This window comes from Neopelma chrysocephalum, unplaced genomic scaffold (genome assembly GCF_003984885.1).
Source record: "Neopelma chrysocephalum unplaced genomic scaffold, ASM398488v2 Primary Assembly neopelma1_363, whole genome shotgun sequence".
In the NCBI taxonomy this organism is placed as follows: Eukaryota; Metazoa; Chordata; class Aves; order Passeriformes; family Pipridae; genus Neopelma; species Neopelma chrysocephalum.
In genome coordinates, this window is record NW_020898027.1 from 164,235 (window position 1) to 177,205 (window position 12,971).

Consider the following 12,971-nt stretch of genomic DNA (forward strand, 5'->3'; position numbering starts at 1 on the left):
CCAGTCCCAGAGGGTGCCAGGGTGGTTTTTACCATGTGAAGCCAATCCCAGAGGGTGCCAGGGTGTTTTTTACCGTGTGAAACCACTCCCAGAGGGTGCCAGGGTGGTTTTTACCATGTGAAGCCAGTCCCAGAGGGTTCCAGAGTGGTTTTTACCATGTGAAACCACTCCCAGAGGGTGCCAGGGTGGTTTTTACCATATGAAGCCAATCCCAGAGGGTGCCAGGGTGTTTTTTACCATGTGAAACCACTCCCAGAGGGTGCCAGGGTTGGTTTTGGCGGCGGGTGGGCGCCTCAGGGGGGTTGCTGACCCGCGCTGTGCCCCGCAGACGTGCGGGTGGAGCAGTGCTACATGCGCTGGGACGAGGACGAGTGCACGGAGCCCCTGCCCGGCAAGTACCGCATGGACATGTGCTGCTGCTCCGTGGGCTCGGCCTGGGGCAGCGACTGCGAGGAGTGCCCCAAGCCGGGCACCGGCGAGTTCAAGGCCATCTGCCCGCGCGGGCCCGGCTTCGCCAACCGCGGGGACGTGCTCTCGGGGAGGCCCTTCTACAAAGGTGAGCGGAAAGCGGGGGGAAAAAGCAACCTCTGCCCGCCCGCCCGCCCCCGGGGCTCTGGGCTCATCAGACACCCCCTCCTCGCTGATCCTCTGCTCTTCTCCACCCCCAGACGTGAACGAGTGCAAGGTCTTCTCCGGGCTCTGCACTCACGGCACGTGCCGGAACACCATCGGCAGCTTCCGGTGCATCTGCGGCAACGGCTTCGCTTTGGACGCCGAGGAGAGGAACTGCACGGGTAAGGGACCCCCCTCTGGGCCACCCTCACCCACCCTGCTGCCTTTGGGGGTGCTCGGCATGGTGGTGACGCCCAGGGGAGTTGTGGCGCTTGTTTTAGGGACGTGGTGAGGAGCCAACCGTGAGCAGAAGCATCGAGGCCGGGAAAGGAGGCAGGACAGGGGGAAGGGGTAGATGCTCATTCTTGGAAGTGTCCTTGGGTGGGGCTTGGAGCAACCTGGGATAATGGAAGGTGTCCCAGCCCATGGCAGGGGGTGGAATGAGATGAGCTTTAAGGTCCCTCCCAGCCCAAACCAGTCTGGGATTCCATGATCCTTTGACACCTCTCCTCCTTGGATTTTGGTGTCAGTTACTGTCCCTCATGCATCCAGGGAGCCTGGAAAGCTGCAGCCTCAGGCAGTGCTCTGTGGCACGCACACAAACCCCCAGCTGTGCTGCAGCAAAGACAAAGCACCGACGTGGGGTCCCAGGGGGTCCTTCAGGGCACCAGGATGGTGGGTTCTCACCCAGGGTAGGGCGTGGAACTGGATAAACTTTGAATTCCCTTCCAACCCAAACCGTCCCGTGATTCCATGAGGCTCCTCCTGCTCGTGGGGTGAAGGATCAGCCCTGCCCCAGGGAGGCAGCTTGGCTGTTATCCCTCCCTTCAGGACCAGGAGTTCCTTGGCCTGCTGGCTCAGACCTGTCCAGCCCCTGTGCGTTGAGTTTGAGATGAAATGAGTGTTTGAAGCCCAGTGCTGGGTTTAGTGGTGCTGGTGGCCTGTCCTTCCTCCACTCCCTGGTGTCTGTTGCCTAAAAGGGGAGAAATAATTCTCTGGGTGATTTTGAGAAGAGAAAGGTTAGAAAGCAGGTCTTTAATTGTGGCAACTCTGGTGCACAAAGATGTGTTGCACACACACACACAGCACAGGCCTTTACAATTTTTATAACACCATCTAATTCTAATATTTGGACATGACCCCCTTGGTTACACCGCCTGTCCCATCCCTTCAGCCCCACCTCCCAGAGCTGAGTTGGTGGTCCCAAAACACCCACCCCTTCATCCCCATCCTCCTCCTCATCGTCATCTCTGTCCTTCTTGGAACATCTTCAAGGCTTCTGAGTACTTTTGACTTGGCTCTGTCAAGTACTTCTGTCTTGTTCTGAGCACATTTTCACAATGAGGCGGATTTTTTTCCACCCGTTGGAATCCCTGACAAAGGGATGTTAAACAACACCTTCGGAGACCTGGCATGGAGGTGCTTGGCTAAAAGTGCTGGAGCTGTGCTAAAACCTATGTAATATAAATAATAGTAATATAAATAATAATAATAATATGAATAATCATGGCTAGGCTTCATGAACGAAGATTTGGGGAGGGCTCTACCCACGTTTGTTCTGTTCCCTACACTTCTCTTGCAGTTGTCTGAGAACAAATAACACCATGTCTGTGGTGCTCCTGTTGGCTCTGAAACCACACTGGCTTTCAGGTAGAATTCCTTCTGCTATAGCAGGTGTTAGTCTGTTCAAGAGTATTCTTGCCAGGATCTTGCCAGCAATGGAGAGCAGAGTAACTTGAGCAGTCTGATTTAATTCCTTTCTTCTTATACAAGGTGATGATGACTGAGTCACGAAGGTCTGATGGTAGCTTGCCTAGTTCCCAACGGCGCACCACAAACTCGTGAAATTAATACAAATAATAATAATATAAATAATAATAATAATATAAATAATAATAATATAAATAATAATGATTGGACTCAGATTTTGAAGGCATCGTGTCCCTCCCTCCCCACAGACATCGATGAGTGCCGCATCTCCCCGGACCTGTGCGGCCACGGCACGTGCATCAACACCCCGGGCAGCTTCGAGTGCGAGTGCTTCGAGGGCTACGAGAGCGGCTTCATGATGATGAAGAACTGCATGGGTAAGTGATGCCAAAACCCCTCAGAATTAAGAATTTTTAATCTCTGAGCAGCGAGGTGTTTATCCATCCGGCGTCGGGAGCGAGCCGGCTCGTGCCGGACGAACTCGGTCGGAGGCGCCGATGCAAAACCAAGGTGTTTGTGCAGTCTGCAAACATAATTACAACATTTTAACATATATCTTCATATGTTACAGCATCTAATCATACATATTAATAATAGGCAGAGTCTAGGCGGGGCTTAGGGCAGCGCTTCCCAGATTCTTCTCTTGGCACTGAGTTTTGGTGCTGGTTCCGGCCTTCAGCCTCAAATCGGGGGCCTGTTTCTCTTCTCTCTCACTTTGACCTCCTCACCTTTCTGTTGTTAACATCCTGACTACTGAAGCTTGCAGAAACCCTTGGCTCTAAGCCCTTTTCTCCTATTCTAATGTCTACCCTGTCTTAATTTATGACCTCTAGGTTGATTGTGTAGCATTTCCAGCCCTCTTCTTATGATTAGGTTTGGGTCCAGCGAGCAGAACAGAACGAGTTCTTCAGCAGCACAGGCAGAGCAGGTGTCGGGGGGGTTTCTCAACAGTTAACTCTTTTAGGCCTTGCTCTGGTTTCGTAAGGACCTGCCCTTGGCCAGGAGGAGGGGGTTGACCATGGCTGGGTCTCTCCCTCCCCTTGGAAATGGGAAAGAGGAGAGGAAAAAAACAGTGAAGGATTTGTGAGTTGAGATAAGAGCTGGGAGAGGTCACCCACTGATCACCATCACAGTGGGCAAAACAGACTCAGAGTGGGGATATTGGTTAAATTTATTAATTATTTATTAGTTAAATTTATTATTTATTTATTAATTTATTAGTTAAATTTATCTCCCTCCCCTCGGCAACGGGGAAGAGGAGGGGAAAAACCTGGCCAAGGATTTGTGAGTTGGGATAAGAGCTGGGAGAGGTCATCCACTGATCACCTTGTATTTCCTTCTTCATCTTGTACTTGTTCCTGTCCTTGAACCAAGCCCCTTCTTCTTCATTTCATGCTCTTCTTCCCTTGGACCTTCCCATGCCCCAAACCTTGGCCGTTCACCTTCCTCTCCTTTCAGCCCCCGGCAGCTGGAGCTCGAGCCTGGCACTGCCACTGAGCTGGGACAGGATCCATGCCTGGTATTTTCATTCCTGCCACCTTTCTCCTGGGCACTGGCCAGTGCCTGGTGGAGCTGTGCCAGCCCAGCAGCTTGGACTGGGTGTTTGACAGCTCCAGTTCTCTCCCCCACTTGGCCCTTTTGCTTTCCGTGACGTCTCATCTCCTTCCCCTTCTCAGCCACTTGTTATTGATTTGGCCACTGACGAATTCAGCCACTGGAAGGTGTCCCTGCCCCTGGCAGGAGGTTGGAGCTGAATGATTTTTAAAGTTCCTTCCAAGCCAAACCATTCTGGGATCCTGTGGTTGTTTACATATTCCCCACTCTAAACACCCCCCCATCTCCACAGATTATTAACCTCACGTGGTCAACCCTTGCACTAAACCATTTTCAAGCACCCTGGCAGATGAGCAGACCTGTCATTTCCACTCCTGTATTAGGAGATAAATTAAATTTTGTCTTTCTAGCACTGCTTGGCCTCCTGCTGTCACAGTCCATCCTCCAGCCACGTGTCATTAAATCAAGTGCCTCCCCTGGCAGGAGGACATGGAGATACACCTTGCTGAGCAAGAGGTCCACCAGGAGATGGATTGTGTCTCCTCCAGCTCAGAACCTTGCTGATTCATCCTGTTTTTCTTGGGCTGCTTTCCACTGGATCTCTTCTAAAATCTCTCTCAACCTGGTCTCACTTTATGTGATATTTAAATATCACTGTGTGTGATATTTAATCTGCACCTTTCCTTGGGCTCTGCAGCAGTTCCATACCAGCCTTAGCCATGAAAGAGGTCCCTGCCAAGCTCCCCAGACATTTTCAGGGATCAATTCCTTCCTGAGAAGTTCTGGTAGACCATCCACACTCTCCTGCTTTTCAGTTATAATTGTAAAGGCTCCTTTCACCTGCCCAGCTCACAGTCCTTTATCCTCAGAAATTCTTTACAGCTCCTCCCACCTGCCCAGTGCTTGTTTTTACTCTGTCAGAGTCTCATCTGTTTTCAATTTAATAATTCTTGTTTGGAGCTTAAAAAATCCCATCAGTGACCTCAGTACCTCAGTTCTTCTCCAACAGCTCAGCCAGACTCTTGCTGTCCTCTAATTCCTGGCATTCCATGTTCTTTTCCTCGTCTGTCCAGCCAGACTCACTTGTCTCACTGACCTACTCTTGATGTTCTGCTTTGGCTTGGACTTCCAAACCACTTCAGTCCTTGGTGTGATTCAACACCATTTATTTATTTTTCATGTTTTATTCTCTGTGTTCTTTGAAACCAATTCCTGCCCTGCCACTGGCCTGGGGTTTGTCTTTTCCATGCAGTTTGTGGTGTGGGTTCCCACAGCTCCCACTCATCATCTTCCTCCTTCTCCTCCTCCTCTGAGACTGTCACAGTCCCCACCAATGATCTGCTGGCTCCTTGCAGCAGTGAGATGTCACATATCTTTATACAAGGATCTTGTTTTGTTGTCCTTTATTTATTTAAAGCTCATTATTATCTGCTCATTATTATATCCAATTCCACCTTGTCCTTGAGGTGACAGGGAGCTGAGTCACCTCCTCCAAGGAATTCTTCCTCTGCTGATGGGATTTGTGAAAATGTACTGGGATAGAGGGGCTGGGAATTATCCTTCTAGTCCTTGCTGGCTCAACTGCACAAAGCTAATGATGTCCTTGCTCCTGATGTCACACTTTATGTCCTGCTGAGGTCACGGCAAGAGTTGTGATTTCAACCAGGAGTCCACTGGACTCACCCAATCCCGGGATTCGCCGCCCCGGTAATTTTGGGATGTCCCTGTGTTTTGGGATGTCCCTCTGGTGGTGGGAACTGTGCTGCTGGCACCAGCATTGCCCTGCTAGCTGGAAAACCCTCTGGAAGGGGACAATTGGTGTCGTTGTGTGCAGATATCAACGAGTGCGAGCGGGACCCGCTGCTGTGCCGGGGCGGGATCTGCATGAACACCGACGGCAGCTTCGAGTGCATCTGCCCCCCTGGCCACGAGCTGACAGCTGAGGGCAACACCTGCATAGGTGAGAGGCTGGAAACCTGCGTCACAGTAAGGGTTCAAGGGGAATCATGCAGGGAAACTCAGGTCTCGTGCAGGGTGTACGAATATCTTCTTCCCTGGAAGCGCCCGAGACCAGGTTGGAGCAGCCTGGTCTGGTGGAATGTGTCTCTGCCCATGGCAGAGGGTGCAATGAGATGATTCTTAAGGTCCCTTCCCACCCAAACCACCCTGTGATTCCATGAGATATGGTTTAGAACAGTGTTGTTCCCAGGGTTTCACTACACTTACGTTGTTCCTTCTGCTGTTCACTGAGCACCGACCAACGAGGCAACGACAAACTCAGTGTGGAGACCCTGGGGTGGGCACCAGGTGATTCCCAGGGTGGGAATCAACCTGGCTGGCTGCTCCAACTGCTCTTCCCCCCTCCCAGATATCAACGAGTGCTCCCTCAGTGACAACCTGTGTCGCAACGGGCGCTGCGTGAACGTCATCGGCACCTACCAGTGCTCGTGCGACTCGGGCTTCCAGGCCACGCTGGACAGGCAGGGCTGTGTTGGTGAGTCCTCCTCCATGCCAAAGAGTCATTCCAGGACCCCAGGATGAGCCCAGAGCCCTCCTGGCCTCTTGTCTGTTATAATGCTCACCGGGGCGTTGGAGGGTTGGACGAGGGGGGAACCTCCCGGTTGAGCGGCGGCCAAATCTACCGGTGAGGGAGTGTGGGTGGCTGTGGTTGGGGGGTAGGGGTTGGTGTCCTCTTCAGCACCTCTGCTGCGAGGCACATATCCCAACCCACCACCCAAACCGCTGCCTGACCTGTCCCTTGTCCCCAGACATCGACGAGTGCACCATCACCAACGGGGGCTGTGACACCCACTGCTCCAACTCGGAGGGCAGCTACGAGTGCAGCTGCAGCGAGGGCTACGCACTCATGCCGGACAAGAGGTCCTGTGCAGGTCAGTGCCCGTGCCGGACAAGAGGTCCTGTGCAGGTCAGTGCCCACCTCAACCCTCGGAGGTGCTGCCCCGGGCACCTCTGTGGCCGCTTCAGGGTGAGGGAATCTCGTTTTTGAGCCTGTTCCCCAGGGGTGATTTTCCCGTCCAACCCCCTCTCACGGGCTCCTGGAACTGCAGGATTTGGAGCAAAGCCCCTCCTGTGCCTCCCTCCTGGGCTTCCACAATACTGTTTACCTTGGCAATGGTCTCCCCTCTCCAGATATCGATGAGTGTGAGGACAATCCTGACATCTGTGATGGTGGGCAGTGCACAAACATCCCCGGCGAGTACCGGTGCCTCTGCTTCGACGGCTTCATGGCATCCCTGGACATGAAGACCTGCATTGGTGAGGGCTGTGCTGCAGCACTGCTGGTGGATGCAGGAAGGGATACAGAGGGTTGCCCCAGAGTCCTTGTGGTGTTCCATGGTTCTTTTCCTCCCGCAGATGTGAACGAGTGTGACCTCAACCCCAACATCTGCCTGCACGGCGAGTGTGAGAACACCAAGGGCTCCTTCATCTGCCACTGCCAGCTCGGCTACTTCGTCAAGAAGGGAACCACAGGCTGCACAGGTGGGAATTCAGCAGACCTGGAGCCTTCCCAGACATCTCCCACGGCTGCCATGGAGAGGACGCCGTGCTTGGGGTGTTGTGTGGGGGATGCCGTGGGCACCCAGGGGTGTGGCTGTGCTGGGAGCAAATCCTGGGCAGCCAGAGGTGGCCAGGAAGGCAGGTTAGAGACAAGAACTGACCTATTTCTAGTTGATAGCCAAACCTTTCCTTTTACAACATTTTCCAGCTCAGGGCTCCAGCTCCAGGCAGCCTGTTCCCCAAACTACCGAGGTTCAGGCTCCTGGGAGCCATTGGTACCAAACCCAGGAGCAGGATCATAGCTGGACCCCCTCCTGGGCAGCCAGAGATGGCCAGGAAGGCAGGTTAGAGACAAGAACTGACCTATTTCTAGTTGATAGCCAAACCTTTCCTTTTGCATCATCTTCCAGAGCTCAGGGCTCCAGCTCCAGGCAGCCTGTTCCCCAAAATGCCGAGGTTCAGGCTCCTGGGATCCATTGGTATCCAAACCCATGAGCAGGATCATACCTGACCTCCTCCTGGACAGTCAGAGGTGGCCAGGAAGGCAGGTTAGAGACAGGAATTGATCTATTTGTAATTAATACCCAAGCCAGGCCCTGCCCTTCCTTTCACATCATCTTCCTCAGCCCTTCAGCTCTGGGGTCCAACCCCAGGCAGCCTGTTCCCCAAAATGCCGAGATTCAGGGCTCCTGGGAACCATTGGAACCCAAACCCAGGAGCGGGATCACGCCTGGCTGCTCTCTCCTGCCCTGGGAGAGCTGAGCTGTGTGTCCTTCCTCCCCTCAGACATCGACGAGTGCGAGATCGGGGCGCACAACTGCGACATGCACGCCTCCTGCATCAACGTGCCCGGCAGCTTCAAGTGCAAGTGTCGCACGGGCTGGCTCGGGGACGGGCTCAAGTGCAATGGTGAGTCCTCACCCGGCACAGGGAGCTCCTGGGGGCACCTCTGAGGGCTGAGTGGGCTAAGCTGGCACGTGGGCTGAGAGCACCAGGAGTCGGATGAAGAGCGGCTGAGGGAGCTGAGGGGGCTCAGCCTGGAGAAAAGGAGGTTCAGGGGGGACCTTCTGGCTCTCTGTGACTCCCTGACGGGAGAGGGGAGCAGGGAGGGAGTTGGGCTCTGCTCCCAGGGAACAAGGGATAGGAAGAGGAGACTGAGGGGAGAGCTCATGGCAGTTACAACTTCCCTGGGAGGGGCAGAGGAGGGGCAGGGACTGAGCTCTGCTCTGGGGGGACCAGGGACAGCACCCAGGGAATGGCCTGGAGCTGTGTCAGGGCAGGCTCAGGTTGGATCCCAGGACAAGGTTCTTCCCCCAGAGGGTGGTTGGGCACTGCCCAGGCTCCCCAGGGCAGTGGGCACAGCCCCAAGGCTGCCAGAGCTCCAGGAGCATTTGGATGATCCTCTCAGGCACATGGGGATGGTCCTGTGCAGGGCCAGGAGTTGGACTGGATGATCCTTGGGGGTCCCTTCCAACCTGGAATATTCTGGGATTCTGTGACAAGAGGAAGCATCCCTTCCCAGGTCTGGTAGAACCCATTCCCAGGGCTGGCAGAACCCATTTCCAGGGCTGCCATTCCAAAGGCTGGCAGAACCCATTCCCAGGGTTGGCAGGGCCCATTCCCAGAGCTGGTAGAACTTCTTCCCAGGGCTGCCATTCCAAAGGCTGGCAGGACCCATTCCCAGGGGTGGTAGAACCCATTCCCAGGGGTGGTAGAACCCATTCCTAGGGCTGGTGCAGCACCCATTCCAAAGGCTGACAGGTCCCATTCCCAGGGCTGGTAGAAGTTCCCTCAGGTGAAGTTTAGGTTGAATATTAGGGAAACTTCATTCCCGGAGAGGGTTGTCAAGCCCTGGAATGGGCTGTCCAGGGAGCTGGTGGAGTCACCATCCCTGGAGGGATCTCAAAGCTGTGTAGATGTGGCACCTGGGGTCACAGAGGACCAGAGAAGCTCCCAGAGATCCGTCGGAGCCTCGCGAGCGCTCCGAGCACCCGGAGAACCTCCCGGAGCATCCCTGAGCCCCCGGAGCTGCCCAGGCTCGGGGGGGCAGGGCCGGAGGCAGAGCCCTGACGGGGTGTTCTCCCCTGCCCAGACCTGGACGAGTGTGCGACCGAAGAGCACAAGTGCAACCTCAACGCCAACTGCGTGAACACGCCCGGCTCCTACCGCTGCGCCTGCCGAGAGGGCTTCAACGGCGACGGCTTCTCCTGCTCAGGTGAGCCCACGGGCACCAGGAATGTGCCATGGGATGTGGAATTGTATCCCAATTATGCCCCCAAAATCCCCCATTTTAACAAGGGGACTGGCAGTTTCTCTGTAAGCGCAGGTGATGAATGGACCTGCGTGTTTGAAGGCTTTTAATTAAAAAGTCGTCGTGAAAGAGGTGGTGGGGTGGTGGGGTGGTGGAGTGTTCTCACCAAAGCTGCAGCAGCTCCAGGGGGGTGTTTAAGCCCCCACGGCTCGTTATGCAGATGTAACAAGCCTTAAGTAAAAAGCCTTTAGGGATTATTATTTCTCACAGTTCCAAGTCACTGGATATTCCCTGGAGCTGCTCTCCAGACAAAATAACTCACTGATCCCAAGCCATTTTACTTCCTTTTTTTTTTTTCGTACTGCTTCAGTTCAAACAGTGGTTTGGAATATTTAATTTTGCTTCGTGTTATCGCAGCTTTACTCGAAGAAACAACACCACTGGAGGAATTCCTCCTGGGCAGACATGTCATTCTCTTTTCTGAGCTTGTTTTCTTCTCATCCTTCGCCCTCTTCCCCACCAGCCTGGCTCAGCACCTTGGGGCGTGTGTCTGGGCTTCCCCCAAAATCCCAGGTGTCCCCCAAAATCCACAGCAGCCCGACTTACACCTCAGATACCTTCAGCAGGGATCCACCACCCCTTCAGCAGGGATCCACCACCCCCTCAGGAGGTGTTTGGGGAGGATCAAGGCAGGGAGGAGAACTGCAGCCCCCTCGCAGCAGAGGGGTGGGATGGGCTCGTGGGAACGTTGAGGGCGAGTTGAGGGAAGTGCCACGTGCTGGGGGTTGCTGTGTCAGTGTCCTGCTGGGTCTCTCTAGACGTGGATGAGTGTGCAGACAACGTGAACCTGTGTGAGAACGGGCAGTGCCTCAATGCCCCCGGCGGGTACCGCTGCGAGTGCGAGATGGGCTTCAACCCCACCGAGGACAGCAAGGCCTGCCAGGGTGAGTGCCCAGAGTTCTGTCCAGCTCAGTGCCCACCTCCCTTCTGCCCTTCCCTCTCCACTGCTCTGTCACCACCCCGTCCATTGCTAAGGCCCCTCATCACCTGGTGGTGCAGAGCTCCCGAGCTTCCAGCGGGCAGGAGTTGGTCCCCAGCCTTCAGAGGGGTTGGGCTAAGCCAAGGATTCCTGCAAAATGTGGGCAGGGGTGAGAGGAGAGGGCATTGATGCAACATTCCTGCAAAATGTGGGCAGGGGTGAGAGGAGAGGGCACTGAGAGCGGTCCTGCTCACCCAGGAGATGGTCTCCCACGGCACCAAAGCCATCCCGAGATGGGTCACCCGCAGCAGGGCCGTGGTGGGACAGGAGAAGCCTGTGCTGGCCCTGGCTCTGGCACACCCTGAGTGCCCAGCTCTGCCTGTTTTTTGCAGACATCGATGAATGCACCTTCCAGAACATCTGTGTCTTTGGCACCTGCCAGAACCTGCCCGGGATGTTCCGCTGCGCCTGCGACGATGGATATGAGCTGGACAGGAGTGGAGGCAACTGCACAGGTCAGGGCTGGCTGGGAGAGGGGCACTGCTCTGGGGTCTGCTGGGGGTGGCACCAGCAGCCTAAAACCAGCTCGGTGGGACGTGGGGATGGGTCTTGGCTGCTGGAAGGGGGACAGGAGGGACAGCTCAGTGTGGCTCTGCTCCTTTCTGCTGCCTCTGGGAGGGTGGTGGGAGGTGGGACAAGGCAAGACCCATTTCTAGAAGGGCTTTGGTGACCATCCCATGACCATCTTAGGAACCAGACGGTGTGGGAGTTCACCTACAGAGCTCAGGGCTGTGGTTTCTGTGCCAATCTTCGCCTTGTTTTTCACTCTCCACCCTTCCATCCTTTCAGACATCAATGAATGTGCAGACCCTGTGAACTGCATCAACGGGCTCTGCGTCAACACCCCCGGCAGCTACTTGTGCAACTGCCCCCAGGACTTCGAGCTGAACCCCACGGGGGTGGGCTGTGTGGGTGAGTGGGGACCTGCATGGAGAGCACCCCTTCCACCCAGCGCCTTGGGGGGACTTCTTGGTGGTCCCTCAGAGCTGGAACTGGCCACTACCAGGCTGGCTGACCACTCTCTGCCCCAGCAGCAGAAGAGAAGCCACCTCCTGTCGGGCCTGGCCCACCTTGTGTCACCCATGTGGGTGCTCTGCTTCTTGAAGAAGTTATTCCAGGGCAGCTCTGGGGCTGTTCTTATTCTCTGGAAGTATCCAAGGCACCACTGGACGGGGCTTGGAGCAACCTGGGCTGGTGGAAGGTGTCCCTGCCCGTGGCAGAGGGTGGAATTCCATGACCTTCAAGGTCCCCCCAGCCCAAACCAGTCTGGGATCCCGTGATTCTGTTCCTCCTGTGCACACAAGGTTTCCTGGAGAGGTTTTGCTCACCCACCCCTGTCTTTGTGCAGACACCCGTGTTGGGAATTGCTTCCTGGACACCCAGGATCGAGGAGACGGGGGGATCTCCTGCAGTGCAGAGATCGGAGTCGGGGTCACTCGGGCCTCCTGCTGCTGCTCCCTGGGCCGTGCCTGGGGCAACCCCTGTGAGCTGTGCCCTCCAGCCAACACCAGTGAGTTGGGAAATGCCTGGGGGGAACTCGGGAATGGGATGGATGGACAGCAGGGAAGAGAGACAGGGATGCTTCCCTATGGGCTCTCAGCTCAGGGCGGGGCTCCTGGGTCCTGGATTTGCTGCTCCATCATGACGATGGAGGAAGGGAAGCTGAGGGAGAGGGAGGCAACCCTGTGCAGGGCCAGGCAGGGCAGGGGAGGGGTGAAGTGGGGTGGGGGAGACCCGGCTGGTCATGCCTTGTGGGATTCAGGTTGGGATCCTTCATCCCTAGTCCGGTGGGGGACGTGGAATAACCCTGTTATTCCAGTGGGCAGGCAGAGCCAGGAGGGATAATTTGGCTTGGCAGGCTGTGGAAGTTGGGCCACTCCCTCTGCCACCACCACCTCCATGGCCTGTTTCTCCCAAGTTTCTCCTGGGTTTCTCCCACTTCTCCCTCCCCCTCCTGTTTCCTGGGAGCCCCCCCCGAGCTCGGGACCCCCCTGACTGATTTTTCCACAGCCGAGTACAAGACCCTGTGCCCTGGAGGGGAAGGATTCCGGCCCAACCCCATCACTGTCATCCTGGAGGGTGAGTTATCCTGTGCCCTGTGCCCAGGGTGCTGGGGGAGCCCAGCCCTGTGAGGGCACTGCTGGGTACCCACCTTTGAATCACAGAATCAGCTGGGTTGGAAGGGACCTCTGAGATCATCAAGTCCAACCCTTGATCCAACCCCGCCGTGTTCCCAGCCCATGGCACTGATGCCACATCCAGTCTCACCTTAAAAACCTCCAGGGA

The 12,971-nt window shown here is 55.5% G+C and overlaps 1 protein-coding gene across 1 annotated transcript in view; it reads left to right on the plus strand.

Moving 5' to 3' along the window:
- Positions 1-12,971, plus strand: part of FBN3 (fibrillin 3) — a 125,852-nt gene that overhangs the window by 92,833 nt on the left and 20,048 nt on the right. The window contains exons 23-37 of the mRNA XM_027706108.1: positions 329-556; positions 669-794; positions 2,571-2,699; positions 5,711-5,836; positions 6,245-6,370; positions 6,645-6,767; positions 7,027-7,152; positions 7,252-7,377; positions 8,182-8,304; positions 9,488-9,610; positions 10,465-10,590; positions 11,018-11,140; positions 11,475-11,597; positions 12,034-12,195; positions 12,696-12,764. Of these exons, the coding sequence (XP_027561909.1) occupies positions 329-556; positions 669-794; positions 2,571-2,699; positions 5,711-5,836; positions 6,245-6,370; positions 6,645-6,767; positions 7,027-7,152; positions 7,252-7,377; positions 8,182-8,304; positions 9,488-9,610; positions 10,465-10,590; positions 11,018-11,140; positions 11,475-11,597; positions 12,034-12,195; positions 12,696-12,764 (1,959 nt within the window). The remainder of the gene's footprint in view (positions 1-328; positions 557-668; positions 795-2,570; positions 2,700-5,710; positions 5,837-6,244; positions 6,371-6,644; positions 6,768-7,026; positions 7,153-7,251; positions 7,378-8,181; positions 8,305-9,487; positions 9,611-10,464; positions 10,591-11,017; positions 11,141-11,474; positions 11,598-12,033; positions 12,196-12,695; positions 12,765-12,971) is intronic.